Here is a 27,219-nt window from a genome sequence, read left to right as displayed (position 1 = left end):
TTTAACCTTTATCAACATCATGACAAATCATTGTAGTAGGGGTCAATACATCTGTTTCATTTGGGAATGAAAATTGCATTTAAAAATAGTTGAGTGGCACCAGGGAAGTCTGTCTCAGTTTTTAATTCCAGGATAATAATTGCAAAATTAATGGAAGATATGAACGTCAGGGAAGTGGTAGAAAGTAGCACAGTAAATTTTGAATTAAAATTAAGAACGTGAAGAATGAGTGTGAACACATTCATAAATTTTACCTTATGTATTTATGTGTTGTCTAATGTCAGATGAAACAATCATCTTGATAGGAAAACCAGAAAATTTGTATGTCATCTTTTTACTGACAACCCAAACTATATTTTTCCATTAAACTATAAAAAAATCACCAACCCCCTAGCAACTAATGCTTTAACAACTCCCAGTGAACCTGAAAACCCTAGTAACATAAAAACTTGCTTTGACATTGCTATGTTATTTTTTTATAGCATGATATACTGAGATAATGACTTGGTGATTGTTAATAACAAGACTGAATTGTCAGTTGTGCTGGATTGTGTTCTTCCTCTGCATTACTACTGTTCGAAGGCTGATGCAGCCTAGGAGAGGAGGTGTAGATGTTCTGTCATTGCTTCTATTTTCTTTTTTAATATTTAGATGGTTGCACTTGGGAGCTTTGCTGAATGCATAATGTATTGTTTGGTAAAGGGTCCTAGATTAGATATTAATTTGTGTTGGTCCTTCATTTATGGTTGAAGACATTGATTTTTCCATGTTCAATACTGAACTTCTGACTGGAAGTTTCTTCCAGAGAACTGAAATGATGTCAAATGTCTAAAATATGCTGTGATGTTGTTATTAATGTTCCCTAGAATGCTTTTAAATTGGGTTGAGGTGTAAATGCAGAAATCAGATTTTTAAAGTACATTTGCTCTTTTTTTTTTTTTTAAAGGTTTTCACATATGCAGAAGGGTTGTTTTTATTTTTGCATGAAAATTCCAGTGTATATACACTTACATTTAGTTTCTGAAATGTTTAAGTTAACATAATTAGGAAACATTAAAACTGATTGAAATGAGACAGGGTGAGCTCTTCTTTCTTCACATTCAATTTTCAGCTCTCATGGCTTATTTTATGTGCTTATTTTAAACACTTGCCACTAAAAGACTGCAAAGGTAATAGGCTGCAAAGTGGTTGTACTTTGGTGTGATCTTTAACTTGGTTGAAATGTATTTAGGCTTACAAATATTTATATATGAGAATCCTCTGTCGTTTCTTGACTATGTTACAGAAATACTGTTGTTGAAACGATGATGGAATATTTTTTGGATTAAGAAAGCATTACAGATCATAATAATGCATAGTGAATATAATATCCACCTATAATTAAAAACTGAAATTGTCTTGATATCTGAACTCATCTGTTAGGTAGCTGCTGCTGGTTTTAGATTTCCTGAGTGTGATGTTACCTTTCTGCATGAAATGGGTATTCATCAGTATCTTCACATGTCCTCTGAATAATAACCCTGAGGAAATACTGGGATTTTTAAACAAAGAAAATATTATTCTTTAAAACAAATAAGAAATCATTAGGGCACCCTGATTTGTCTGTTCTGTAGGATTTTGAGATTGCAATTGCTATTGTAGGATCGTATCTCTATGCAAGTGTTTGTTTTGATGCACGAGCCATGCTCATGTTTTATGGTTTTGCTTGTCTGGAGGAAGCCTCAACACTCTTTCCTGCCCAGGACTGGGAAGTTGTTAGAGCTGGTTCAGGTGAGAAGTGCTAGCAATGCAATTGCATCTCCGCAGCTGGTTGTCCCCCTGGGGATTTTGCACCAGGTCCCCCCTTAGCAGACAGTGTGCGTAAAATGCTGTTCCTAATTTCTCTCTAGTGTTGTGATGCTGTAGTGTTTGTAATCATGTAAATACGAGCTTTTTTTTTAATATATAAATGGAGCAAGATTTTCTTGCAGTACCAATGTCAGTCATCTATTTTAAATGTCATTTTACATACTGATTAGTTAAAACATTTTGATACATCCACTTAAGTCCCAACTGAGGAATAGCTTGTTATATATGAAGAGATTAAAAAGCTAGAGTTGATAATATAGATTAATTGCCCTGCTGCAAATAAAAATTACTTGTTTGAATTATCTGTGCCACAGCAATCTCTTACGTAGAGAAAACTTGTGCATTTAAACATAGTTGATTCTAGAAACTACTCATGCTTTTTCTAAGACTGAAATTAATTCCCAAATTGTTAATTCTGTGAGGAATTGTAAAGTGGTAGGAATTTATTAACCCATTGTCATTTATGCCAAACATATTTTAAAAACACCACTCTGCAGTATCAGGACAACGTGCATTTATGTGTTCCATGTAATACTGCTTCATTGGGATTGGTAGGAAAGGCACGCTGGGCAGGTATTAGTCACTGTGGCTTTAATGGGAAAATACTGATATTTTACCTCCTTATTTTGCATGTCTAGAGCTTTACAGATATTATCTTGTCTGAATTCATTGGTTCATCACATATTTTTGAACGACACTTAAGTTGTTTTCCCTTTGGTTCCAGGTTTTTTGTGCAGCATGCTGTAGCCTGAAGTGCAAGTTGCTGTACATGGATCGAAAGGAAGCTAGAGTGTGTGTAATCTGCCATTCAGTACTAATGAATGGTAAGTGAAAGAGAATCTGAGATGCAGCGCTTCACTGGCTTTGTGTTAAGATGCAGTGATGATATTTAAAAAGGAAAAAATCAAAATACTTTATTTTTATGGGTAAGTATGCTAAAACAGCTAAGGCCCTTGAGAGATCAGTGTGGAATCCCTGTGGAGCATGGGGATTCCTAAACTCAATATGATTAACAGAAGGCAAAAAATGGTGAGGTTACAAAGAGTTTGGAAGCTTTCATTTGTGAGTGCTATACCAGGATTGCGGAAACTGTGATTTTTTGTGGTTTTTTGGTTTATTTAATTGAGGAGCCTACTCTCTGTCCTTTGATGCCTGAGTGGATAACCTGTTACACTTTTGTATGGGATGTCAAAGAGTAATGCAGTTGTGCCTCTTCTAGATATGCACTATAAGAAATTGGGAAAGTAGTATTTATCCACAAATCAATCCAACTCTTCTTCCTCCATAACTCCTTGGTGCTAGAGTAGGAGGTCTTCTCTAAAAATCTATCCACAGATGTGGACAACTGAGTTTGGATTATTGCTTTGGGCACATTACTGGAGAGTCTGTCAAACCCAGGATGGCGCTGTGGCTAAAAGCCTGATGTGAACGTGGGATGTATGGGAGAGGTCACAAGTAGTTGTGAAGTTAACAAGTAGAACAAAGAAGAAGTTATATTCCTTCTGCTTGGTGTAAGGAAAGACTGTGTTTGGTTTTGACCAAAGGGCCATGCAATCTATTTTGTATTTTGTCCTTTATAGTATTAACACTTTAGATATGTGGTATAAATATGGGCAAACACAGAGTATTCTTCCCACTGTATCTTGAGGCTTCTGAAAATTTCAAGAACTTCCTGAGCTGGCAGTTACCTTTGGGTGATTATGCTGTCCAATTGACTTATTTCCATGACACTGAGACAGCTGTTGCTGAAAGACTTGATGTTCAGTTTCTATGTCTTGTATTGAGAAGGTAGAAAAATTAGATTAGGTTGAGAGAGGATCCATGTGAGTGCTTAAATCATGAGAAAACCTGTCTCATCATGAGAAATTCCAGGCACTCTGTCTTTGGTTTATTAATGGAAAGGTGAATAGGTGACTTGATCACGGGGTATAACTATATATCTGGATAACTGAAACTTGATGACAGAAGCTACTTCAATTGTAGAGGAAGATCTGACAGGCACGCACTTAACATGTAGTAGGTAGAATGAGAAGTCAGACAAATTCAGGTTCTAAATGCAATTTTTTAACCATTGGGATAACTAACTATCCTGGTAATTATTGAACAGTTATCATAGAATCTCCATTGCTGCAAATGTTTAGTTAAACTTCGGAAACTTTGATAAAAGATTGCTGCTGTAGTTTTAACCAAGAATTAGTGAGGAAAATTCTGTTTTATGTCAGTGTTCAGACAAGGTAATTTTGATGGTATCTTTACATGTTATGTATAGTAGATTATTTCGGCTGCTGTTTTCAGAAAGATCTGTTAATTTGTTGAGCATTGGACTAAGAAGCTCATAGCTTTATTTTTTCTCCAAAGAAGTTCAGTATTATGAAGGTACACTTGAAAGTAACTGAGTGCTTAGTCTTGACATGAGCATCCAAAATTAGTAGACGGTTTCTGTTATTAAACAGGAATAATTTTTTTCTGTTTCAAAAAGATTAAAGATTAATCAGTGTGCAGTGGTAGGTTTTAATTATTAATAATTCTTTACTGTAGTCCAAATGTGTAAGGTGACAGGAAATTGTAGGTTGTAATACCTAGAAATCAAAACCGAGTCCTGATGATGACATTGAGGGGTGCTAAAATGTTACATTTTGAGATGAAGAAATTAGCACATTTCAAGGTGTACAAGAACAAGGAATTACACGTACACCTGGCAAAAGACAGCTGGCTCCTTTTGGTGGTGAGTGATTTGTTTTCATCTGGGGGAAGGGAAGAATCTGAAAATATTTCAGTTGAAACCAGAAGTGTTCTTGTAAAAAGGCATAATAAAATTGATCATATTATAATGATTTCCTTTTAAAAGCCTTTCTGTCCTGTTGCCAGGATGGATACACCTTAATGGCAGTGAACAGTGACAGCACTGCTTGGTTTATTATAGAGAGAGTGCTGCCTGCATACTTAGGTGTACTTGCCCCAGGTTACCCCTCTGTTTCTATCCCTGTTGCAGTGCTTTGTGATGATGCTTTTGGTTACTGGTTAGTTAACCTGTGGCCTGATTCTATCTGATCCCTCCTGATCCTTGCAGTTTCTTTGTCGGTACAGGTTTTGGTTTTTTTCCACTCAGTGCAGCAGGTTAAGCATTAATCTTTGCACAGTCTTGGAACTGGGGATAGGAGTCACACTAAAAGTAGTTATTTAATTTGGTTGCTCGGTATCTGGTTTGTGTTTCACTGGGGTGTGGGAGGAGGGTTGTTTGTTTTCTGGCACTTTTCCATGGCCAGACTATGTGTTTAATAAGTTTCCAATGATATTTTTACTATATATTCAATTGGTAGACATGCTGAGTTGGTACTTTGCTTGACTTAGAGAAGGCTTTAAAAATGTTCTTTTACCATGCTATGATTTTTCTAATAAAGGGATGCTAGAGATGTAACTTTTCTTCATGCATTTTTAACACTTCCTTCTTTCAGGACCCATACTCCAAATGAATACAGAATTGCTGTTAAAAAAGATACTTCCATTTAATCTTCTCAAATGGAAATGTCAATACCTTTACCATTGGCAGGCATTTCACTCTATTGGTTTTGCAGGTTGATGGGAGGAAGCAGGAGGGGGTTTATGTTCTGTTGTGTTCTGTTTGGGTTTTTATGGTCTGGTTATTTTTACCTTTGTTTTCTGACAATTCATAGCCAAAGGAACCCGAAGATGTACAAGAGTTATTCAGGCTTTATAGCTGCTCTGAGAGCTTAGGTGGCATGATATTTATGTCTGACTAGAGGAATGCATTTATTTGTAAATACTAGTATGGTTGAAGGTGCAAGCACACGTATGAATTCTCTGGTACCTTGCATAGCTCCAAGCCTTCCTTACAGATGAAAAAGAAGTAGTACTGTGGAGATACAGTCGGTTTCACTAGCTAGAGGAGAGATTTCCCTGTGATGGATGTTGTTACAAAGAAGTTTTATGTGTTATTGTTTGGGCAGTTGAATTAAGGCTCAAGTCATGCCTTCAGAATTAATAGCATAAGGTTTTTTTATAGTTAAGATTATAAGGTGTTGATCTGTACTGATCTGCCCTGGATATAAAGAAATGCAAGGTGCTTTTTCTCATATACAAAAGATAAATCTGCTCAAGTGTCCTGTAGGTTATAAAACATTTGTAATAGGAATGTTCATCTGCCCATACAGTGTGATAAAAATACATATGTATAAGAATTGAGTGTTTTCAGTTAAATCTTTGAAGAGGAAACAAAATGAAGCATGAGGAAATAAGCATCATTCAGGTCAAAGTCTATTGTTATAATTTTCAGAAAATGTTTCTATGTGAACTGATACTTTTATTGCACGTGACCAGTGCTGTTTCTTGTCCTGCTGTGGATTTGCTTGCTTAATTACAGTCTCCTGGCCTTTTAAATAAAGGAAGAGAGATCATCTTTGGAAGGTGGCAGGGTCCATACCTACTCTGGCTGAGAACTTAACACAGTGTTTTGGACTGTTAGATACCTTCCTCTGTGTTCATGTGTCTTGTTCTTTGTTTGCTTTAGCTCAAGCCTGGGAGAACATGATGAGTGCCTCAAGCCAGAGTCCTAACCCTAACAATCCCGCTGAATACTGTTCTACTATCCCTCCTTTGCAACAGGCTCAGGCCTCAGGTGCCCTGAGCTCTCCACCTCCCACTGTTATGGTACCTGTGGGAGTTTTAAAGCATCCTGGAGCAGAAGGTAAGAGTACTTATTTTTTCTTTCAATTTACCTGTAGTAAGAATTTGGAAAGAATATCTGCACTTCATTCTAAATACTCTAGCTAATGCCAGTAGTGATATTCCTGCCCTCAGTAGAGACATCAGTTTTTTAAGGACAAGTAAACTATTCTCAGCAGATGTGTTTATACATGATGCTGCCATACAAAATGCACTAGATGATGTCTTAAGTCCCTTCCAGTGCACATTTCTCTATTTATTAATTTTTTTCAGTTTTCCTCTTCTGTACTCAAATTTTCCAGTCAATGTTGCTGTAAGATCTTAAATCCTAATTTTTTTAATGTTCTCTCTAGTGGCTCAACCTAGAGAACAAAGGCGTGTTTGGTTTGCTGATGGAATATTACCCAATGGAGAAGTTGCCGATGCAGCAAAACTGACAGTGGCTGGGACAACTTCCACAGGAACCTTAGCAGTGTCGCATGATCCATCAAAGCCTGTGACCAACAACACTTCATCAGCAGAAGTAGGGAAGCGTTACACTATTCACCGCTCAAAATACCATGCTTGCTTTGGTCTGAGTAGTGTATTAGCTTCTGTGGTGATTTCAGTAAGACTGATCTAGGAAATCTGTTGAGGCTTGTCTTGGTATGTTGTATAGCAAGTGTCCTCACTTATTTTAATGTTTGCAGAGTGCTGAAACAACCATATATTTTGAACTGAAACGAACTATTACGGGGCAGAGCACTTAGCAAGGTTTGAAGTCTGTGTGCTAGGTGGCTTCCAAGTGTTTGGCTCTACAGCCTGTGTGTGAAGGACATTTGTGTAACGCATGTTTTAAAAAAGCTGAGTCATGGTCGGTAAGGAGTTTGAAACAACGAGATTGTCATAGCACAAAGCAGAAAAATACTTTGTTTGACACTTCTCATAAAATGATGTATTCAGTAAAGTGCAAGTGTACTCTAACAATGTTAAATCCACCATACCCCATGTGAGTGGAATTGAGACTTTGCAAAACGTTCAGATGGGCATAGGTACATTTAGATTTTGTAAAGAAATGGGTATGTGTGGTGCTAGAGAAGGGAGATGCAGTCTCTGTCTACACAGGCCTTTTAGTAATAGTTCACATACAGGAGTCATCACATGATTATCTATTATTAAAGAGCCAAATTACTTGGTGCTTCTGCTTCTCCAGCAGACCCAGACTCCTTCGCCTACATCTAGTAATCTAGTCAGCCAGCTCTTACGTTTTATCATTATTACTTCTGTAATGTTGTCCTTTCTTGTTGTTTGCTTCTTGTAGACTGATAATGCTTCTGTATTCTCGGGAAATATAACTCAGGTTGGCAGTCCTGTTGGCAGTGCAATGAATCTAATTCCTGAAGATGGTCTTCCTCCAATTCTCATCTCCACTGGAGTAAAAGGAGGTGAGGGTACAATTTGGCAGCTAGCTTTTATGCTTACCAGTTGCAATTAACCTAATAGTTACTGTGTTTATTTTGAAAATAAGATGCTGGCAATACGCTGAATATTTGAAGAAATTCACAGTAAGTACTTGTGGCCAATGTTGTGACACTCATTTACACCACTGATCTTTATTAGCATCCAGGAAGAACCCCATCTTGCAATGAAATTACTGTAAGAAGTAAAACACAAAGCAAAAAGAAAATTAACTTCAGTCCAGAAATATGTGCTAATTTCTTCACTAATCGGACTGTGGGGAATGTTTCACACAGAGATACATTTTAATTAGCCTTATGAATATTCATGCTTCCCTTCTCTGAAATTCTCTTGGAACATCCGCTCTGAGGCATCCCTGAGCACTGCATTCAACAGCACTATTGCACATCTTGGCCCACAGTGAAGCTTTTAGTAATTGTGATGTCCCCTTCCAGAGTATGCAAATGGGGGAGGATTGAGAAAATTAAAAAATAATTTTTAAAAGATTAAAAAAATGTATGTATTTGTTTATCTGACAATTGCTTTCCACAGTGTGATTTATGACATCCTTTAATACATTCCTGGGATTAACTTATTTTTTCATCTTTGATTTTTTTATTCCTATTAAATATTTTGCTGATAGAGTGCATTTCTAATGTTAAGCTGGAAGTAACCTTTTTTTGCAGGCTAGTGTCAAAACCAAAATGTGAGCAGCATTAAATTTCAAAACAAATCTGTTCCATCCTGTGTTAGCTGTTCATATGGGTGCCTGATTATTCAGTCTCCTCCACAAAAAAGGAGTGAAACTACATTATACTTTTCAGCTTTTATATAGATAACCTCGCATAAATTGTATTTGGTATGCTAAATTGATGTTGTTTCATATGCTGTCACATACTGGATTTTCTTTGCAGCATTTTACTTCTCATAGTCTAATTCTATTTAAAAAGATTCCGAAAACATTTTTCACATTAGAAAGCAAAATTACCTTTCTTTCTAGATAATTTTAGCTGGAAAGGTAATACATTTCTTTCAAAATCTGTTTTTATCAGTGTAACTATTTGTTGTTAAAGCTTAAATGCAGAGTAGATTATAATCATATGGATGAAAAATTTTGATTTGCTAGTTGTCTGGGTCTAATCATAGAGGGACACTACAGACATCTTTGAAGTTTCATGTTGGGATCCATTTTACACTGGATTTAGACCTTCTATGATATATAAAAAATGTTGGTTTATATAGTGTTCCCCTCTGTTATCTTCCTAGTAGCTAATGCACAGAAAGTGTAAGTTATGTGACATACGGATAGACCATGTGTTGGTGTTTGTAGTCCAGGACTGATGCTCTTGTGCTTTACTGTGATATAAATAAGAATTGTTAACTTCTTTGTCATTTGGGATTTCAGTTGACACCATGACACGTTTCTCAATTTGATTTCCATTTTCTCCTCCAGTTGATATCAACAAAAAGTTGATTTATGAAACAAGCTGCAGTTTTCTAAAGGTTGTACAGGGATTATGCACATAAATGCTATTGAAGTTTGAAAATACCAGGCTAGGAAACAACCAATCAAACCACTAATACTTAAATAAGGGTTTTTTTTAAAAGGTCAAAAAAGCAAAAAGCATCAGAATCGGGGTTGTCTGATTATAATGCAGAGTACTGTACCAGTAATTGAAGAACTTCACTGTCTGTTTACTTGTTTCTTTCATAGACTATGCTGTAGAAGAGAGACCTTCTCAGATCTCTGTCATGCAGCAGCTGGAGGATGGTGGCCCTGACCCTCTTGTATTTGTTTTAAATGCTAATTTGCTGTCCATGGTAAAAATAGTAAATTGTAAGTTTTTATTATTAAATAAGGCTTGTGGTATGAGAGGGGAAATGTTATATATATTATTAGTAGGAACAGCAAGCATTTTAATTTGTTAGGATGGTCTCTGAAAATGTGCATGGTTTGAAAACTTTGTACTTAGCCATATTAAGTTAAATTACAAAGGGCTCTTTTCCAGTGATTTAGACATCAATACAGATAATTTTGTGTAGAAAATATAAACTAGACTGATAGAGCTGCCGGTCTCAGGTTCGGAGATCAGCATCTCCTGTCCAACTTGGTAGGGCAAAGTATTTTATCACTCATTCTTCCTTTGGTTGCTTAACTCATTTCCCTGTCATCCCATTCTGGAAAAAGCAGATAGGATCCCATAGTAATACTCAGGTTCCACTCCACTGTGCACCTCTTCCATCCTTTTCTATACTGTGCGTATGTGCTTGTGTGTGTGTAACGTGCTGAGGGAGGGAGCAATGAATGGGGAGGCATACAGATGGCTTCTCATGTTAGTAACTCAGTTGATCTCTGCTGGTTAAGGAAACATTACTGGCTGATCATGAGTCAGCAGTGTGCCCAGGTGGCCAAGAAGGCCAACAGCATCCTGGCCTGTATCAGGAATAGTGTGGCCAGCAGGAGCAGGGAAGTGATTGTCCCCCTGTACTCGGCACTGGTGAGCCTGCACCTGGAATACTGTGTTCAGTTTTGGGCCCCTCACTACATGAAAGACATTGAGTTGCTAGAGTGTGTCCAGAGGAGGGCAACGAAGCTGGTGAAGGGTCTAGAGAAAAAGTCCTATGAGGAGCGGCTGAGGGAACTGGGGTTGTTTAGCCTGGAGAAGAGGAGGCTGAGGGGAGACCTCGTTGCTCTCTACAACTACCTGAAAGGAGGTTGTAGTGAGGTGGGTGTTGGTCTCTTCTCCCAGGTAGTTAGTGATAGGACGAGAGGAAATGGCCTCAAGTTGCATCAGGGGAGGTTTAGATTGGATGTTAGGAAAAATTTCTTCACAGAAAGAGTTGTCAGGTATTAGAACAGGCTGCCCAGAGAGGTGGTGGAGTCCCCATCCCTGGAGGTGTTCAAAAAAAGTGTAGACGTGGCACTTTGGGACATGTTTAGTAGGCATGGTGGTGTTGGGTTGATGGTTGGACTGATGATCTTAGAGGTGCTTTCCAACCTTAATGATTCCTAGTTTTACTTTCATTAAAAAATAATCCAGCCACCAAGCCAGGAAACATGAAATTACTTCTCTGCCCTTAATTGGTTTAGTGGTGGACTTGGTAGTGTTAGGTTAATGGTTGGACTGGATGATCTTTAAGGTCTTTTCCAACCTAAATGATTCTATGAGTCTATGATTATTTGAGAAATTGAGAAGGACAGTTTTGCAGTAAAACGTTTTGGTTCTGTGAAAAGTTAATACAATAAATTAAGATGATGTTTATAAACCTTTCAGCATCTAGTTAGATAGCAGTACAATTTTTTACATATATATAAAAACGCCATTAGTATGCATATATATACACACATAATAGATGAAAGATTTCATTTCAATAACTTAGTATTCTCAACAAATGAATTGTGAAGCTTAGAACATGTGTCGTCACTGACATTCACGTGAAGCAGAACAACACAGTGACGTCTCATGAAAACACCTGACACCCAGCTACCCATCTTAAGAGAGAGAGAGCGCTGTCTGAAACTGGTTGATCCTGACAGGATCATTATATGCATAACCAACAGTGTGGCCTTTTCCCAGGTTCCTTCATTCCCATTTAAATCCTGTCCTTTAATTTGGATACAGAAACTCCTGAAAGTCCGCTCTGTGGTGTTAATCCCAAGATCTGACTGAGAGCTGTAATGTTCTGGCTCTTCCTTAGCTGTACACTGGGAATTACTGAGCTGCTTTTGTTTTGGATGTGCTTGCTTGCAAGGTAACAGATTTAGAACCTAATTTGTCTGTGTGACAGATACCACAACCAAACATGCTGTAAAACTGATTCTTGAAAGAGCTATCTTCCTGTAGTGAAATTCAGGCCTATTTTATGAAATTCTCATCTTCTGTTCTGATACATGTTTTCCTCTCTGCAGATGTGAACAGGAAGTGCTGGTGCTTCACCACAAAAGGCATGCATGCAGTGGGGCAGTCAGAGATAGTAATTCTCTTGCAGTGTTTGCCTGATGAGAAATGTTTGCCTAAGGATATCTTTAACCATTTTGTGCAACTTTACCGGGATGCCTTAGCAGGTAGGAATGCTCTCTATTAAAAATGGTTTGGATAGATGATGGTACTGGGTCAGATACTCACATTTTTGTCATTTAGCAAATGACTATTTTTGTATAAAGAGAATATAAAAAGAGAATAAGGATCAAAGCTGATAGGGGCCTGAGTTGTTATTGGTTATTAGTATCCAGTGTTATATTCATCTCACCAAATAAAAGTATTAATGAGGTGCTGGTAACCTGGGGAGATGCTCCAAAGATCTTCCAGCCTTCCTCTGGGTGCCAGCAGAACAAAGAAGTTTGGGCTATAAAGGCCATGTATAGACTTATTACAGCAATGGAGCAGGAGGACTCTGCCTGTGACAACTTTGTGTTCAGCAGCCATTGCTGGCTGACTGCTCTGGCTGCTTCTGCTAGGTGTTGGGTTGAGAATCTGAATACAACTAACATATCTGAAATTAGCACTGTACTTCATTTAGCAGTAAGTGTAGCAGGATACTCAGCAGGGCTCATGGGTACACTAATGACATTGCTTCTAATAATTTTTTTTTTCAGCTTGAAGTCAGGGTAGCTTTTTTAAAGATACAGAAAGAAAATTTTGAGAATCCTTGTAGATAGTATCCTAAATATTCCCAGACCAGGTAGTTCAGCAATTTGATTCCCACAGTGTGTGTGTCTGTTGCCACATTATGGAAATACTATTTCTATTATAAAGTAATACAAATATATATGTAATGTGTGCCTGGAATGAATTGTAGGGCATGGCAGAAATTATCCCTGACTTTTGAATTTTAGTATCTCAATCGCAAGATTGTATTATGTAAACCTTTATGCATTTTACATTTGCTAAGTAAATGGGCTTCCACTTTTAGCTATTGTTGGACCTTAGAATTAAAAAATTGCTGCATAAGGAAAAATGCAAGTATTTGGTTCAACTGATTAGAAAATAAAGCTAGTTTTCTAGAGGTGAAATTGCATCACATTAAGGTTATATACTGAAAATACATTTATGAAGGGTTCTGTGTATCATTTGCAATGCCTTTGGTGTGACTGAATCCAACACTTTAATAACATAATGAAAAAAATCTTTGTTTCCTGAGATGTCTTGATACAACAAAGGTCAGCTTGTCCAGAGAGGTTGCCAGGTTCAGAATGTACTATTATCACATGTCTTAATGGATCTGTTGTGCACTGGAAACAAATACCTTTCCAAACCTCACCTCATTTGCAGTGCTTTATCTTCTAATTATGATGTTATTCAGAGGGAGATAGCTATGAAAAATTGCGTGTGTATGTGTATGTATATATATATTGCAGATATAAATCCAGCTTGGTGTGTGTATTGCAATGAAGTTCTGTATAATTACACTACAGAAATACATAATTTATAACTCCCACATAATGTATTTGGAATTCTTTTTTTAGTGCTCTAGTGGTAGTAATTTGATACCCTACAATTGCACTGGTGCACAGAGCTGCTTACTATTGTACAATTCTTAATCAGAAACCAAATTTCACTGTTTAAGAATTCCATTGTTTAATGTTCTTTTGGTAGGATTTGCTCTGTGTTGTATTTCAGACATGTAGTAGAAGTAGACGGACACGTTGAGTTGCTATATATTACCAAACTGCACTGAAGTTTTTGTAGAATGTAGCATTTTGTAATGCACTGTCTCAATATCCATCCTTTTTTCTTTCCAAGTCATGTGTGTTTGAGAGGTAGAAGTATATATTAGCATATTTGCAACTCCGGCTGTTTTAAATGTTATTCAGCCAGAGAGACAGCATATGATGCTGTAGGGGTTTCAGGTTGGTGGTTGTAATCCCTTGGAAGTGGTTAGCAGTTTGCATGCTGTTGTAGATGGAGCCACGCTTCCGCAGTTGTTCATTTCAGAGGTACTGCACCTCTCCTGGTGATTAGATGATAGACATTTAGAGTAAATGAGAATTCCCACTAGAAGTTAGAGACTATTTAAAACCCTGCCTCACAGTTTCATTTTTCATTATATAATATATTGGTTTAAATTTACTTTGCCATCAGGAAACTGAAATAAATTCTGTGGATGTTTTTTATTTATCTCCTTTAGTAAATGTTTTCTTAAAAACAGTCATAAAATAAAAAGATACATAGTATTTTTTATTGAAGTGGAAACAAGAATTATGTTTAGTGATGTTGGTTTCATTTTGGAGTGATTCTGGGTTTCTTGTTTTTGTTTTCAGCTGAAAAATACAGCTTTCCCCTTTTGTTTATTTAATTAAACCCCATATCTATAGTGATTTTTATTTTCATGAGCCACATTTATTTACTAGCTCTTCTTGCTCAAGTTTGAGTTCTGAGATCAAGCCTAGAAGCACAAACTTATATGTACTCATGCCTATTCCCAGATGTTTCTGCTTTCCTCAGAGGATAACTTGTTTCTTGAGGCTGAGTCCTGTCCTCTGTGTGAGGTATTACTCTCAGCTGAGGATTGCAGAGTATGGTTCTAGCATGTGCAAGCAGCGCCAGCAGAGCCCAGGCCTCAGACCTGCAGGCAGGAGCGCTTAGTCTGTACACTCAGTGCTTTGCACTTTGTCCTTCAGATTCATCTCCTGCTTCAGCATGGATTAGATGTCACTCTACTGCAACTGTCAGTCGCATTGGGTGTCTGTCAGGTGTGACACTGCCCTGAACCTTCATTAGTTTTTTTATGGGAAGTCCTCAGCCTCAAGCTATGGTCTGGTATTAAGACTTTATAATTGTAAAACAACGGAGAGATTTTGAAGGAAAAATGGCGTTTTTCACTATAGGTTGTATGCATATGAGTTATAATAAATTGTAAAGTTGTTAATTAAGGCAAGTATTAATTGCTGTTCAGTTTCCATCACTTTATTTTTCCCCTGGCCCCTCTGTCACCAAGCTCCCTGCTGTGTTGCTTTTCTTGTTTTGAAATTGAAAGCTAATGATTTCTGTTGTGTCTGTAGTAGTTGTACTGTTATAGTAGTAATCCCATGATTATCCTTGTCTGTTGGCTATAAGCCTGGCAGGAGGTCTAGTGAATGGAAAAATGAGAACTTCTGTCTGTCTGAATGGGTACTTTGAAGCAGTTGGATGTGTTAATATAGAGCTGCCAGATATGCCCTAGTACATCAGCTCTTTGGTGGAATACAATAAATGCCACTGTTAGTTTTGTAGTGAAAATGCAAATCTGGCAACTGCTTGAAATGGCTTTGTGATGGCCCTGGTTGGGGGGATATTCTGGGTGAGGGTGGACCTATCCCAGTCACAGTTTTGTGTATTTTTAACCCCGCCTGGTTTTAATTAAATAAGGTGGTAGATCATACAGAGTAGATCTACAGAGAAGCCCATGTAGATGTTCTGAACAGAGAACAGGTTAACTGAGTGAATAATACACCCCTGCAAGTATAATGTGGAAAGATGGATACAAAATCAAACATCATATAAGGTGTGAGAGTGAGTGATCGGAAGACTGCCACAGACTAGTCTGAGGAAGTTTTGGGTGCTGGTTACTGCTACTCACGGTGATAGTAAGTGAAGCATTGTGTCCCTTGCCAATATGAGTAAGTTCTTTCCAAATTACTTGCTGATGCGTTTCAATAAAAAGATGCTGAGTATGGTCAGAACTTTGAATGTTGCATTTCCTATGTTTTTTCTCAATGTTGGTAACTGCTGCAGATGTGTTGTGCCATCAAGTTGCATTCACGGTCTTGTCTCTTCTGTGTCTCTTTGTGGCTCTTGGTGTGGTAGTGACGGGGTTTGTACTGGTTTTCCAAAGAGTATGGGCTCATTTGCTCTTTAAGAAAATCCATCTGGCCAGATTGTTCCCAAGTGAATGTTGCTTTGCATCTCTTGCTACAGAACTGGGATGCCAGGGTTTTCAGGATGCTGGCATGGTGTTTGGAACTTGGCAGTTCTTGGTTGTTACTGAAGACAGTGGAGTGAGGCCAGACAGATGCAGCTGACTTCCCCAAGCCACATATGTCTGCCTTCCCTGAGACTGGATGCTAATACCGGCTTTTTGACCTGGGATTAACTAAAAGATATGAAGCATACATTAGGAATTTAACGTCATGGGTTTTGGTAAAAGCACCTAGCTGGCTTCACCACATATTGAGGGCAATAAACAAATGCAGGAATCTTTTTTTCTTTACCTTTCCTGGTATAAACTATTATAAACTATATAAACTAATCCCCAGAAGGGATTGCCAAACTGATACACAAAGTACATTGTTCATCAGAGGAAGATACCTAAGTGAAGAATTCAAACCAGCATGGACCGTGACTGAAGAGAAAGTCACATCAGTGGATAAAAGCATGGTTTTTTAAAGGACTTATAGACCTGCTTAGGATTTAAAGTCAAGGGTAACCCAGCATAATTGAGAAGAGAGTAAGTACTGACCTCGTGCAGAGCTGCTTTAGATGCATCATGCACACTTAAGGCACTTCTGAAATAATGTCAGTTGTCTGATGTCAGGTGCTGGAACTTAATATAAGGGAAGGCACCTTTCTGTTCAAGTCTGAGATTACCTCTTTAGAAAGGAAGTTGTGATATTTTGTAAATTAAATTACATGCTTTTGAGAAGGATCGCTTTTTTGAAGGTTTTTCTGGCAGTTACACTTTCTCTACAAGCTTCTGAAACACAGTTCTATGCTTAAAATGTGTAACGGTGCAGTGGGTTGAGTTTGACCATGTCGAGCTGGCAACAGCAACTTATCAGTGGGGTAATCACTTGGAACCACCTTCAAAGACGTGGCAGGGAAGGCTGACAGCCGCTGGTCAGTGCAGACATGTTCATGGGACAAGCCCAAAGCCCAAATAGGCTTTTTGACTTGGGTGTGCTGGTTGACAAGGGCACTAGAGAAGTGTGTGGGAAAACACTTGCTTGATTCTTCCCATGCTCTCCACATAGCAGGGTCTTGCATGCTCTTACAAATAATGAATTGCAGCACAACTACCTGATACCAATAGTTTGTCCTCTTAATAGTGGTAACCTATCGGAGCTTGCAGTGTGTAAGCTGCTTGTGTCAAAGGGAGTAATTTATAATGCTGTGGCTTATGGTAGCAAAGTGCTGAACAGCTGAGTTGCAGATTCCACTGTGAGGGTTTTTTTCATGTTTCTGTTGGCTGAAAAAATTCTTGTTAAGGCATCCCAAGCGTGTGAGCCTTGAAGCTCCATCTCCTAAAATGGAAAAAATAAGTAGTCGTCCCCTTCTGCTGCAGCACTTGGCATCAGTGACAAGTGGAAATGTCTGCTTTGTCATCCCAGTGGGCAGTAATGCACGTCTCAAAACTATATAGTATTGTTCAGCTTCACTTTGCTTAGCCTCTTTCACACAAAAAATCCTAAAGAAAAGGGTGCAGAATTCAATTCAGTTTAGCAGTTCATACACTTCATACATTTTAAGGTTAGAAAGGATTATTACAGTCATGTTGGAACTGAGAACCTCACCAAGTAATTTTACTATCAGGCCTGTAGCTTCTATTTGGGTGAGAACAGATGGGAAGGGAAAAAGGAAGTATAAATGAAGAAGAGGAGGTTAGTGAGGGTAGGTGGGAACTGCAAAAGTAAACGGGTGGAGTTGAGATAGAAAGGTACCAGCAGCTATTTTAGATAAGTGAAAATCTTTTTCATGAACACCAATTGATACATTGGTTTGCACTCACTAGCAAGATGCCTGAGTTGGTGCGTTAGCAGTGTATTCGCTGAGCAGGCAATAGTGTCACGGCACAGGCTGACAGAGAAATGCATTTGCACATGGGCAGGATCGATGATTTTCAGCAGCTGACACCATTTGATGTGGCTCTATTAATCATGTTAGTTCTTCAGTTTGACCAGTAGCTACTTCTCATCAAGTATGCTTAGCTGAGCATTACAGAAATTGTAGCCACTGTAAGAGTTCTGGAATTTCATCTGGGTTACTGGTGTCAGCTCTGGCTTGTGTGTATCTGTAAAATTACAAATCAGCTTCACAGGATGGTGGCAAACTACGTCCAAGCTGCACCCTGCCATGCGGTGCCTGGGCTGCCAAAGCCTGTTGCCTTTTAACAGAGAACTTGAGAGCTTAGTATGTGCAGCACCTTGTGGGTACAGAAAAAAAAAAAAAGTCCACTGAGATGCCTATAAATTTGAATAGCAAGGAAACCCCTGAACTTATTTGTTATTGAACTTATGAATATGAACTTACTAGTCAGAGTGTAAATGGACCCTTTTGTTTACAGACCTGCCAGTAGCTATATTTAAAGCTGGAGGTCCCAACAAGATCATGTGAAGGAAGCAATACTCGGTGGTGATTGTGCCAGGGTGGTCTGGAGGGATGCAAAGTAGCATGGCCACATCTCCAGGGTGAGGGCAGGAATAGCTGTATTGTTCTCATGCTGGTGCTGGCTTCATGGGGAGTTGCTATGACTTGGGACTTTCATAGGGGTTCAGCGTAAAGGACAGGCTTGAAAGGACTCATTGGTTAACCTTTCCTTTGCTGGCCAAAACCGTACCTACTGTATTTATTTTTCTTGCATTTGTAAATGCTTGTGTATGATTTTTAGGCTGTTTTGCAGTATAAAAATAGGGAAGGCTTGACTTGAAGATCACACTTGTATTACAAGGATGTCAAAGTTGCACTTCTGTAACTCATGTTTTTACTTACTTGAAACCTGGTGTTTGTGTTTCTCTGTGTGTCTCCTGTGCATAAAAGGGAGAAACCCTCCAGTTACTGTCTAGTTGATGTGCATGTCTCCAACAGGCACATCACTGCCTTGCGTTCAAATACAAATACTCCATTATGAGGTGGTGGAGAAAGAGCAGAAACTGCTGCTTAGCAGTCTCTCTGTCTGCAGGTGGGAAAGCCTGGGATTACTGCAGAAGCCCAGGAGGCCTGCATGAGTGCCTCAAACCCATGTGATTCTTCACGAGTGGTGTGATCAACCACACCGTGCTCTCTGAAACTACTTGTGTTTTTCTTTGAGAGCAAATCAGCACTATTAATATTCACGTCTTCCTATGGAGAATTGTGATCAGCTGTTCTGTACATTATTTGCATGCTGTTGTTGTCATTTGATAAAAGGAATCACACCATGGTTCTTTGCTTCAATGTTAAATGCTGCGTTGGATGCTATAATAATCTAATCAACATTCAGATTCATTCAGCCATTCCAGTGTAAACATTTTTTGAAATTAACAGCATCAAAGAATAAAAATGTGAGTAAAAATTAGTAATGTTTCTCCCCTGGGTCTCTCTCAGTTGCATTTCATACTAAGTATACTAATTAAATAAACACTCTTTTGTGTAATTCTTAAAAAGACGCAGATCTTCAATATGTGTGAGCAGGCACCCCAGTGGGTTGCCTAAATGGAAGGACAACCAGTGGGCATTAATTCTTTGACCAGGTGCACATCTCTCCTTTATTTGCAGCCAGTTCTAAAAGTTTAGTTCAGTCAACAGCAGCTTCTGCAATGGAAACCCCTTGAATATCTGGAAGACACTGGTAACGGGCTTTCTTTGGGTGCTTTTGTAGTGCTAGGGGGAGGTTGCAGGTACCACTTCCTTAGCAGCAATACTGGCCTGAGCTATTCTTCCTCTTCCCTGGCTATCCCTGGGATGCATCATCCTTTCCATTACACTGCCTCTACTGCTTGAAACAGGCAGATCTCCATGAAACAGGCAGATCACAGAAATGGTTGAGGCTAGTCCCCTCCCTGCTCCCCCAGGAGGGGCGATAGGTCTGTGGTTGTATGTACTGTCCTGGTAACACTTGCAGGCATGGCTTAGTCAGTCAGGTGCAGAAATGAAGGCATGTGTGTGTTCCTACAAAACTGACTTCCTACCAGTGATAGTCACTGAGTACATCTGTCACCAAAGGTGGATCAGCCGGAGGTACCATGGCTTTGGTGGCTCTAGTCTACAGCAGTTATTCCATAACGGATTATGCACTTTTGCACAGGAGGTAACCTGAGCCCCCGTGTGACACAAATCATTGTTTCTTGTGTGATTAATAGACATTAGTGCTTCAGGAAGCAAAGGGAGTTTAATATGGATCTTTTTTTCCCCTTCCGAAAAACTCTTTAAATTCTTGCTATAGCTCTCAATCTAGTGAAGTAACAAGCATTTTTGTTCGTAGGTAATGTTGTTGGCAACCTGGGACATTCCTTTTTCAGCCAGAGCTTCCTTGGAAGCAAAGAACATGGAGGGTTCTTGTACGTTGCAGCCACGTATCAGTCCCTGCAAGACCTGGTGCTCCCAACCCCACCATACTTGTTTGGCATCCTCATTCAGAAATGGGAGACTCCCTGGGCTAAAGTGTTCCCCATTCGGTTGATGTTGAGACTTGGAGCTGAATACAGACGTAAGTAACATGCATTCTTTTAGCTGCAATTATTTCTGCAGGAGAATATATTCCAGTTTAGAGCACACACACAGAGCCCTAAATTGTTACCAGTAAAAGCCACGCAAGCTTGAACAGGCAAGTAAAAATTATATTTTATACCCACATTGCATCAAACTAACAGCACAGCAGTACTGAGGTTGTGATATGACCTACAGCCTTTTACAACAGTACTAGTTGATCAGGGAGATTTTTGTGGAGACAAATCTAGTTCTGAGCAGCTGTTTGTAATTCACTTGGTGACCTGAGATAGAGTTATGTGCAGAACAAGTCTGATTGAGCTGGTGTAGTTAGGACAAGGGAGAACCTTTGAGATGTTAAGCTCTTTCCATGCTGAAATGGAAGAGCATTTGCTTTTAGGTTTTTAAAACCACACTCATTTTCCAGAGAATGACAATATGTATGCAGGGGCAACTGACGTGGCAATTTGTTGCAAAAATTCTGTTGCAACTAGTAACAAATAAGCTGGAGAGAGAGTTTCAGCTGAACAAAGTCTTAGCAGTTAGCATGAAATTAGCATAAAGTTAGGATAAAATCTTTTTCAAAAGACACTTGCCATTGTTGGATCAAAGAGATTATTGGAAGTCTGTCCACCATGATGGGCCAAAAATTTGCTGTCTTGCTCATCTGCTGTTTTAATTGGCAAAGTGGTAAACCTGAATTACTATGAAAATGGTCTGTTAATTTTTTTTTCAAAACTTTTTAACAAAATAAGTTTTAGAATATGCTTTGTAGGGATTTGTAAATTTAACTTGTGATGTTTAGGGAACATTGGGAATTTTTCATAAAATACATATGTTACTGGAGAGAAGAAAATCTTCAAAATTTTCTTTCTGCGGATGAGGACTGCAGGTTAAACTTGTCCAAAGAAACATTAATGTTAGATGTGTGTAAGTTTTTGTGTGTATCCATGAGGTTTTTAAGTAGTGTATTTATTCCCATCAACATTTAGAAAAACAAAGAAAGATGCTCATATTTTGGATGTGACATCTGGTTTTGAGCACAGAAACAAATGTTTTGGTATTCACAGACAGAAGTACCTGCTCTGAGTATGTTGAGAAGCTGGGGTTTGAATCACTTCTATAGCTGTGGTTCGGATATAGGCGTATTCACTTGTGCTGTGGCTGCAGATTACTTCCTCAATCCCCTCTCGGAAGGGGTGCATTTGCGTCCCAGATTTCCTTGGATACATCCTCTTTTGTGGCAGAATTGTCAGATTTTGACCATTTGTCCAGCGCTGCTGAATGCGCAGCGGATCAGATGCAGGAGTCGCTCTCGGTTGCTAGATGTCCAGAAAACACCTGCTGAGCATCTGCAGATCAACCGTACAGCTCAAGCAGAGGGAATTCAGCGCATCTGGGACATAGCTGAGCTGCTGTGTGCAGCCAGGGTGGCAGACATGGGCAATCAACACTTCTTGGTGCCTCAGGTCACTGTTCATGAGTTGGTCAGCTGTATGGTGCATGTGTAGGAGCTGTGATGCTTTCCAGATACTGCATCAGTGTGCAGAAGCTGGAGCTTATTTCTACCAGGAAATCCTGATGATGTTATTCAAACCTGCTGAGCATTTTGCAGCCCCTTCTGACTACGCTGGGAACTGTGAAGATGTGTGGCATTTTGGGAAATCAGGCTGAGTGTTTGCCTGGGGATAGTTTAGGAACCTTCCTTCAAACATGCGTTTAGAAAACCTTGGCATTACATACTACTGCATGAGTCATGTTTCAAGCACTGTTATGGCTTCTGCTGCAATATAATGTGACGCAGCCAGATCCATACACTACACTTTGAATTGCATCATAGATGTTTTACAAGTGTGGCTAAGTCAGCCAAGGAATGCAGATATTTTGCATTGCTGACATACCATAAATGTCCTTTTAGTTGTTTTTGACATACTCCTCTAGAGAATTTACCACGTTCTTATGAAATCCTGGAAACAAAAAATGAAATAATCTGTATTATCACTTGAATGTCACACATGTCAGCCACAGAAGCTAAAGGCTTATGATGCTATAGTGGAGAGCAGCAGGGTGGTCATAAGAAAGGAAGAAGCCATTTCCAAGAAGTAGCCTGAGAAAAGCATTTAGAAAGGTCATCTTTGCAATCAGTGTCCAGATTACTAGGTTCAGTCTTGCAGTGCGCCACTTGTAAGCATTCCACATAATTCTTCTTCTTGTTTCTAGCGTGGAGGGCAAGGAGCCATGACACACGTGTAAGGTGCATTGTAATGTTAAACCGTTCTTCCCTTTTGCTTTTGAAACTCTGGCCTTCTTTCCAGTCTCTTCTTTTGCTGCTGCTGCTTACCATATTCAACTGAGGAGATTGTATTTGAGTCTGGTTTTGCAGAATCTCAGTATGTGGACTTCAATCTGACCTTTTCTGTTTTATTTTATCCTAGTTTATCCATGCCCACTTTTTAGTGTCAGATTTCGTAAGCCTTTGTTTGGAGAGACTGGACACACAATTATGAACCTTCTTGCAGTAAGTGCTGAGACAAAGTTTGCACGCTCCATCGTTGTGAATGGATAAATGTGGGGAGAACTGTACTCCTGTTGTACATAGTAGCTGGCATGTTCAGAAGGGGGCAAGAGGAAATAGTGGGCATTTGGGTGAATTTACCTGCTGTTACTGATATTGGGTGTTAGCTTTCAACAACAGAGTGAATTGTAAAAAGGTACCCAAATCAACACCCAAAACCTGGCCACCTGAGAATGTTTCGATCTTGAAACAAGTGCATTAGTTGCTCAGATTCCTTCCTCAGAAGTGCTAGGTCATCACAGTGTGCAGTCACAGCTCTCTGATTATACAGTGCTTCAACTGAAGTGAAGTTATTAGCTCTTCCTCCTTTGCTAATATTTTCAATATAGAAAATTCTCTTTGATGCAGGACTTAATCTCACTGCTAGAAAGACTAATAACTCTATCCAGTAATGTAACAGAACATAGAGAGCAAATTTTCTTACATACAGTGATGACATTCAAAGCTGGAGAATATTAATTTTGATGTAAGAAAATCAGTGAAATGGCTAACAGTCATGATGTTTTTTCATTTGTGTACTTCGATTATGTAGGTTCCAAGCTGTGATGTCTCCCTTCCTCCCTGCCTTTCAGTCACTGATTACAATTATTTTAATGGGCTAACTCGTAGTCACTAGGATAGTTATGAAGCCTGTGGTGTTAATGATGATCATCATGCCTAACTTTTAAAAACTTGTTTTAATTACCAGGACTTCAGAAATTACCAGTACACGCTGCCTGTGGTCCAAGGTTTAGTGGTTGATATGGAAGTCAGAAAAACCAGCATCAAAATTCCTAGCAACAGATACAATGAGGTAACGCTTGTAAGAAATACATTTGTGTACGGTTTCTTTGTGGTTGGAGGACCTGGGATCTAAAGGAATTTTATTTTCTTCACTACCACTAGGGAAAACTGCCTCAAAAGTAAATGATAAATGCATGACGCGTACGTTTTGAGAGTGAGTGAGGGTAGCTCCACAGAAAGAATGCAATGCAATTTAGTATTAACTAAACTCTTAAACTCTTTTTCTTCAGGTGTTTTAACTGTTTATATATAAAGTGTAATTGTACATAATAGAAAATACTGGTTTGATTTGAACAAATAAGTTGACAAACTTTACACTTAAGGTAAACTGGGAGGAAAAAGTGCATTAGCTTTTCTCATCTATGTTGTGTGTGCATACTTGAAGCATTTATTAGTATTTTCTGGGTTGCTGTTTATTTTATGTAAAATTTCTCTCAACATCTACATTTTATACTTGGTTTCTGATGTGAGAAAATGAATCAGCATCTTTAGGATTTAGTGCTATTGAGAAAGCTGGGGGAGATGATATTTGAACAATAATGAGAGAGAGCAATGGAGAAGGTGATTGATTTCATGTTCTCTCTGAAGAGGAGGGGGTAACTTGGTATTTTGAAACCAATCAGCAGTTGGGGTGAGAGCAAACCTGGGCAAAACAGTATTTGTAAGCTTTCTTGTAATATCGAAGCAGAATACAGCGTTATCTCAAGAGCAAGCATTTGAGTAAAATAATAGTGAGAAAGAAATTTTAAATGGAAAAAGTGTTCTTATGTGAAGTTTGAAAAAGCTGAAACTGATGAAGCAAGAAGATACGGAGTCTGTTAAAAAGTATATTAATTCTTGATGCAGTTGTGAGAAAATGGAAAAGGTCAGTAAAGTTTGCATGAATTAAATACGGATTGTCACATGAGATTCAGTTTTCTAAGTGTTAACTGCCTGGCATTCGCAAGTGTGTTAGCTTCAGTTCTGTGTTAGACATCGCATTAAGCTGGGCTGTGAGGAAATCCCTGTGTTACACAGCTTAGCAAAGTCTCTGCATTGTGTTTGGGTCCTTTTTCCGGTGTGAAGCAAGGATTCAGCTTTTTAAATGGAGAAAGTGTTATTTATTTAACATTATTGCTTGCAATCCAGTTGAAAGATTGAATTACTAGAGATTTTTCATCTGAGTATAGTTTGAATTAAGATGAATTAAACCACAAGACCTTTACTTTTTTCTCATGTAAAGCAGTCTTTAATTAGAAAAGAGTGTCACCCAAACTATCTAGAAAGTGAAAAATCTTGTTTTAAATCTCATGGATGGATTAAATGTGGAGAATTCAGACTGTAGTTAACAAATGTTAATATATAGTTTTATTATTAAATACATATTTTTATCTTCAAAATTATTTAAACTTTCTACAACTTCTAGCGATACTTAGTTGCCTGTTTAGTCCCGCAGCAAAGGTGACTGTCATTTTTTAACCAGTTGCCTTGTTAAAAAGTACAGCTGCTGTGTCCAGTTGTTTCTTGTTATGCTAATGGCAACTACTGGGCTCCATAAAGATGGCTGCTGTTGAGCTAAAATCTTGTTTCTGGAGCATGATGTGATAAACTAGATAATGAAATACACTGTTGTCTGATGCAAAATCTTAATTAAGTTTCCTCCCCAAACATTACACCTGTGCACATTTGTCAGTAGTGAGCATCAGCTAATGTTCCTGACACTATAATTAAGGTTTTATGTTTGAGAGAGACAAATCTGTTGTGTGTAGTGTGCGTGCTTATCAGCTACAGGGAGCAGAGGATGGGAGTATGAGGGCTGTTAAGAGATGTCAAATAATTCAGCATTTTCCTTCTCATCAGGGTTTTCCCTGGGGGGTGTCTAATTTAATTTGCCTTTTTTTTTTTTTTTAAGCAAACATACACTTTTTGGTTTTGAAACAAGTTCCAGAGATAGGTGACTCCCTCAGTTTTCTTTTAGATCAAATATCTCATAGGCTGAGCCTCCATGAAGAGGAAGAGAGGAAAAAAGGAAAGACGCTATATAATTTACAAGAATATTTTGTCAAGACATGTATGTTAGATGATAATCAGCAGAACTGAAGTACAGATATATCACAAATGTTTTTGGATGCTTTTTGGAGGTCTCCTTTGCAGAGAATGAAAATTATTTCTGGATGTCTATGATTCAGATCTTTTTTAAAGGTCTTCAAATTGGGAACATTGATCCCAGTTCCACCAGTTCATGCAGGTGAAGCAGAGACACACTAAAGCTGTGATGTCTGGTCATGGCAGAACCAGGATTAAATGTCACAAGTCTGAGCGCTGGTCTAGCACTGAACTGTGGAGGCAGCATTTATGATTTATGTCATAAGCAACTGTAGTTCTGTAAACAAGGCAGGTATTTCCTCCCAATGTTTTTCTAATTTTTTTTCCTGTGAATTTATTTTTTAAAAACAGCTAGAGATAATAGCTTTTGCTCAGCTATCCCTTATACCATTTATCTTAATTACATAAAAGGTGGCACTTTAAAGCATCTAGGCGGTATAAGACCTGAACCCTCTTTTCAAAAGCAGTTTATGGTTCTGAGTGCTAAAATCTGACATGAGAATATGAGCACTGTTGAGAAGCTTGCTCTGTCTGATTAAACTGTTCCAAGAATCACCTATTTATGGTAGTGCTTGATGAACAAGGTGGAAATGGTAAACCTTTTTGTTTGCAGATGATGAAAGCCATGAACAAATCCAACGAGCATGTTCTAGCAGGGGGAGCGTGCTTCAATGAGAAAGCAGACTCACATCTGGTGTGTGTTCAGAATGATGACGGGAATTACCAGACACAGGCCATCAGCATCCATAATCAGCCGAGGAAGGGTGAGAACGGGGGTTCAGGAGGAGGCCGTTCCCTCCTGGCGCTCTGCATGACTTCTTTGCCATTTGTGTTACTGTTCCAGCATGTGGCTTTGTGAATCGGTCAGAACTGGCTTTGCCTGCATTTCACTGAGTTTGTGCTAGATGTTCGCAGAAGGTCATTCTGGTTGCTGGTGTTACTGAATGGGCAGCTTTGTGAGTTAGACATGCAACACAAGGAGCACGTTGCTCTATCTGCCCCTTACCCCCTTGGTGTGTTACTCCCCTTGCAGAATCCATGCTCTCGGTTGTCAAGGGCCATGCTGTGCAGTTTGCATCCTGTGTACAGTCCACATCACGCTTCTCTAGGTCAATGGTGCTGTTATGAATTTGTCTGAGAGAGAGGTGTTCTAGCAACTTCATAGATCAAGCAGACATAAATTAAAGCACCTAACAGCTTGCTGCCTTGTAAATATGGTAACGCTGCTTGCACAATACAGCTCAGGACTTGCGGTGCTCCAGAGGTCACAGTGCTGTAACTGGCTTAGGCAACATCTCTACTTTAATAATGAGAGCTGTCTTTGGCATTATTGGAGACTACAGGTGAGGTTGTGGTTGCCTGTGCTTGACCTATACTATGTGAAAGGAGGAAGATTAGACTTAGTATGAGAGAAAGGTAAATAGGAGT

General features: G+C 38.8%; 1 protein-coding gene across 1 annotated transcript in view; it reads left to right on the top strand.

Annotated features, from left to right (window-relative positions):
* ZFYVE9 (zinc finger FYVE-type containing 9) overlaps positions 1 to 27,219 on the top strand; it is a 44,728-nt gene that overhangs the window by 11,556 nt on the left and 5,953 nt on the right. Inside the window, exons 4-13 of the mRNA XM_009483218.2 lie at positions 2,573 to 2,672; positions 6,377 to 6,553; positions 6,885 to 7,054; positions 7,832 to 7,955; positions 9,683 to 9,805; positions 11,879 to 12,034; positions 20,125 to 20,349; positions 22,784 to 22,866; positions 23,612 to 23,716; positions 26,405 to 26,555. Coding sequence (XP_009481493.1) covers positions 2,573 to 2,672; positions 6,377 to 6,553; positions 6,885 to 7,054; positions 7,832 to 7,955; positions 9,683 to 9,805; positions 11,879 to 12,034; positions 20,125 to 20,349; positions 22,784 to 22,866; positions 23,612 to 23,716; positions 26,405 to 26,555 — 1,414 coding nt within the window. The remainder of the gene's footprint in view (positions 1 to 2,572; positions 2,673 to 6,376; positions 6,554 to 6,884; positions 7,055 to 7,831; positions 7,956 to 9,682; positions 9,806 to 11,878; positions 12,035 to 20,124; positions 20,350 to 22,783; positions 22,867 to 23,611; positions 23,717 to 26,404; positions 26,556 to 27,219) is intronic.

The sequence above is a fragment of the Pelecanus crispus genome, chromosome 5, assembly GCF_030463565.1.
Source record: "Pelecanus crispus isolate bPelCri1 chromosome 5, bPelCri1.pri, whole genome shotgun sequence".
Taxonomy (NCBI): Eukaryota; Metazoa; Chordata; class Aves; order Pelecaniformes; family Pelecanidae; genus Pelecanus; species Pelecanus crispus.
The sequence above is the reverse complement of the archived record's forward strand: the minus strand, read 5'-3'. Positions and strand labels throughout refer to the sequence as shown.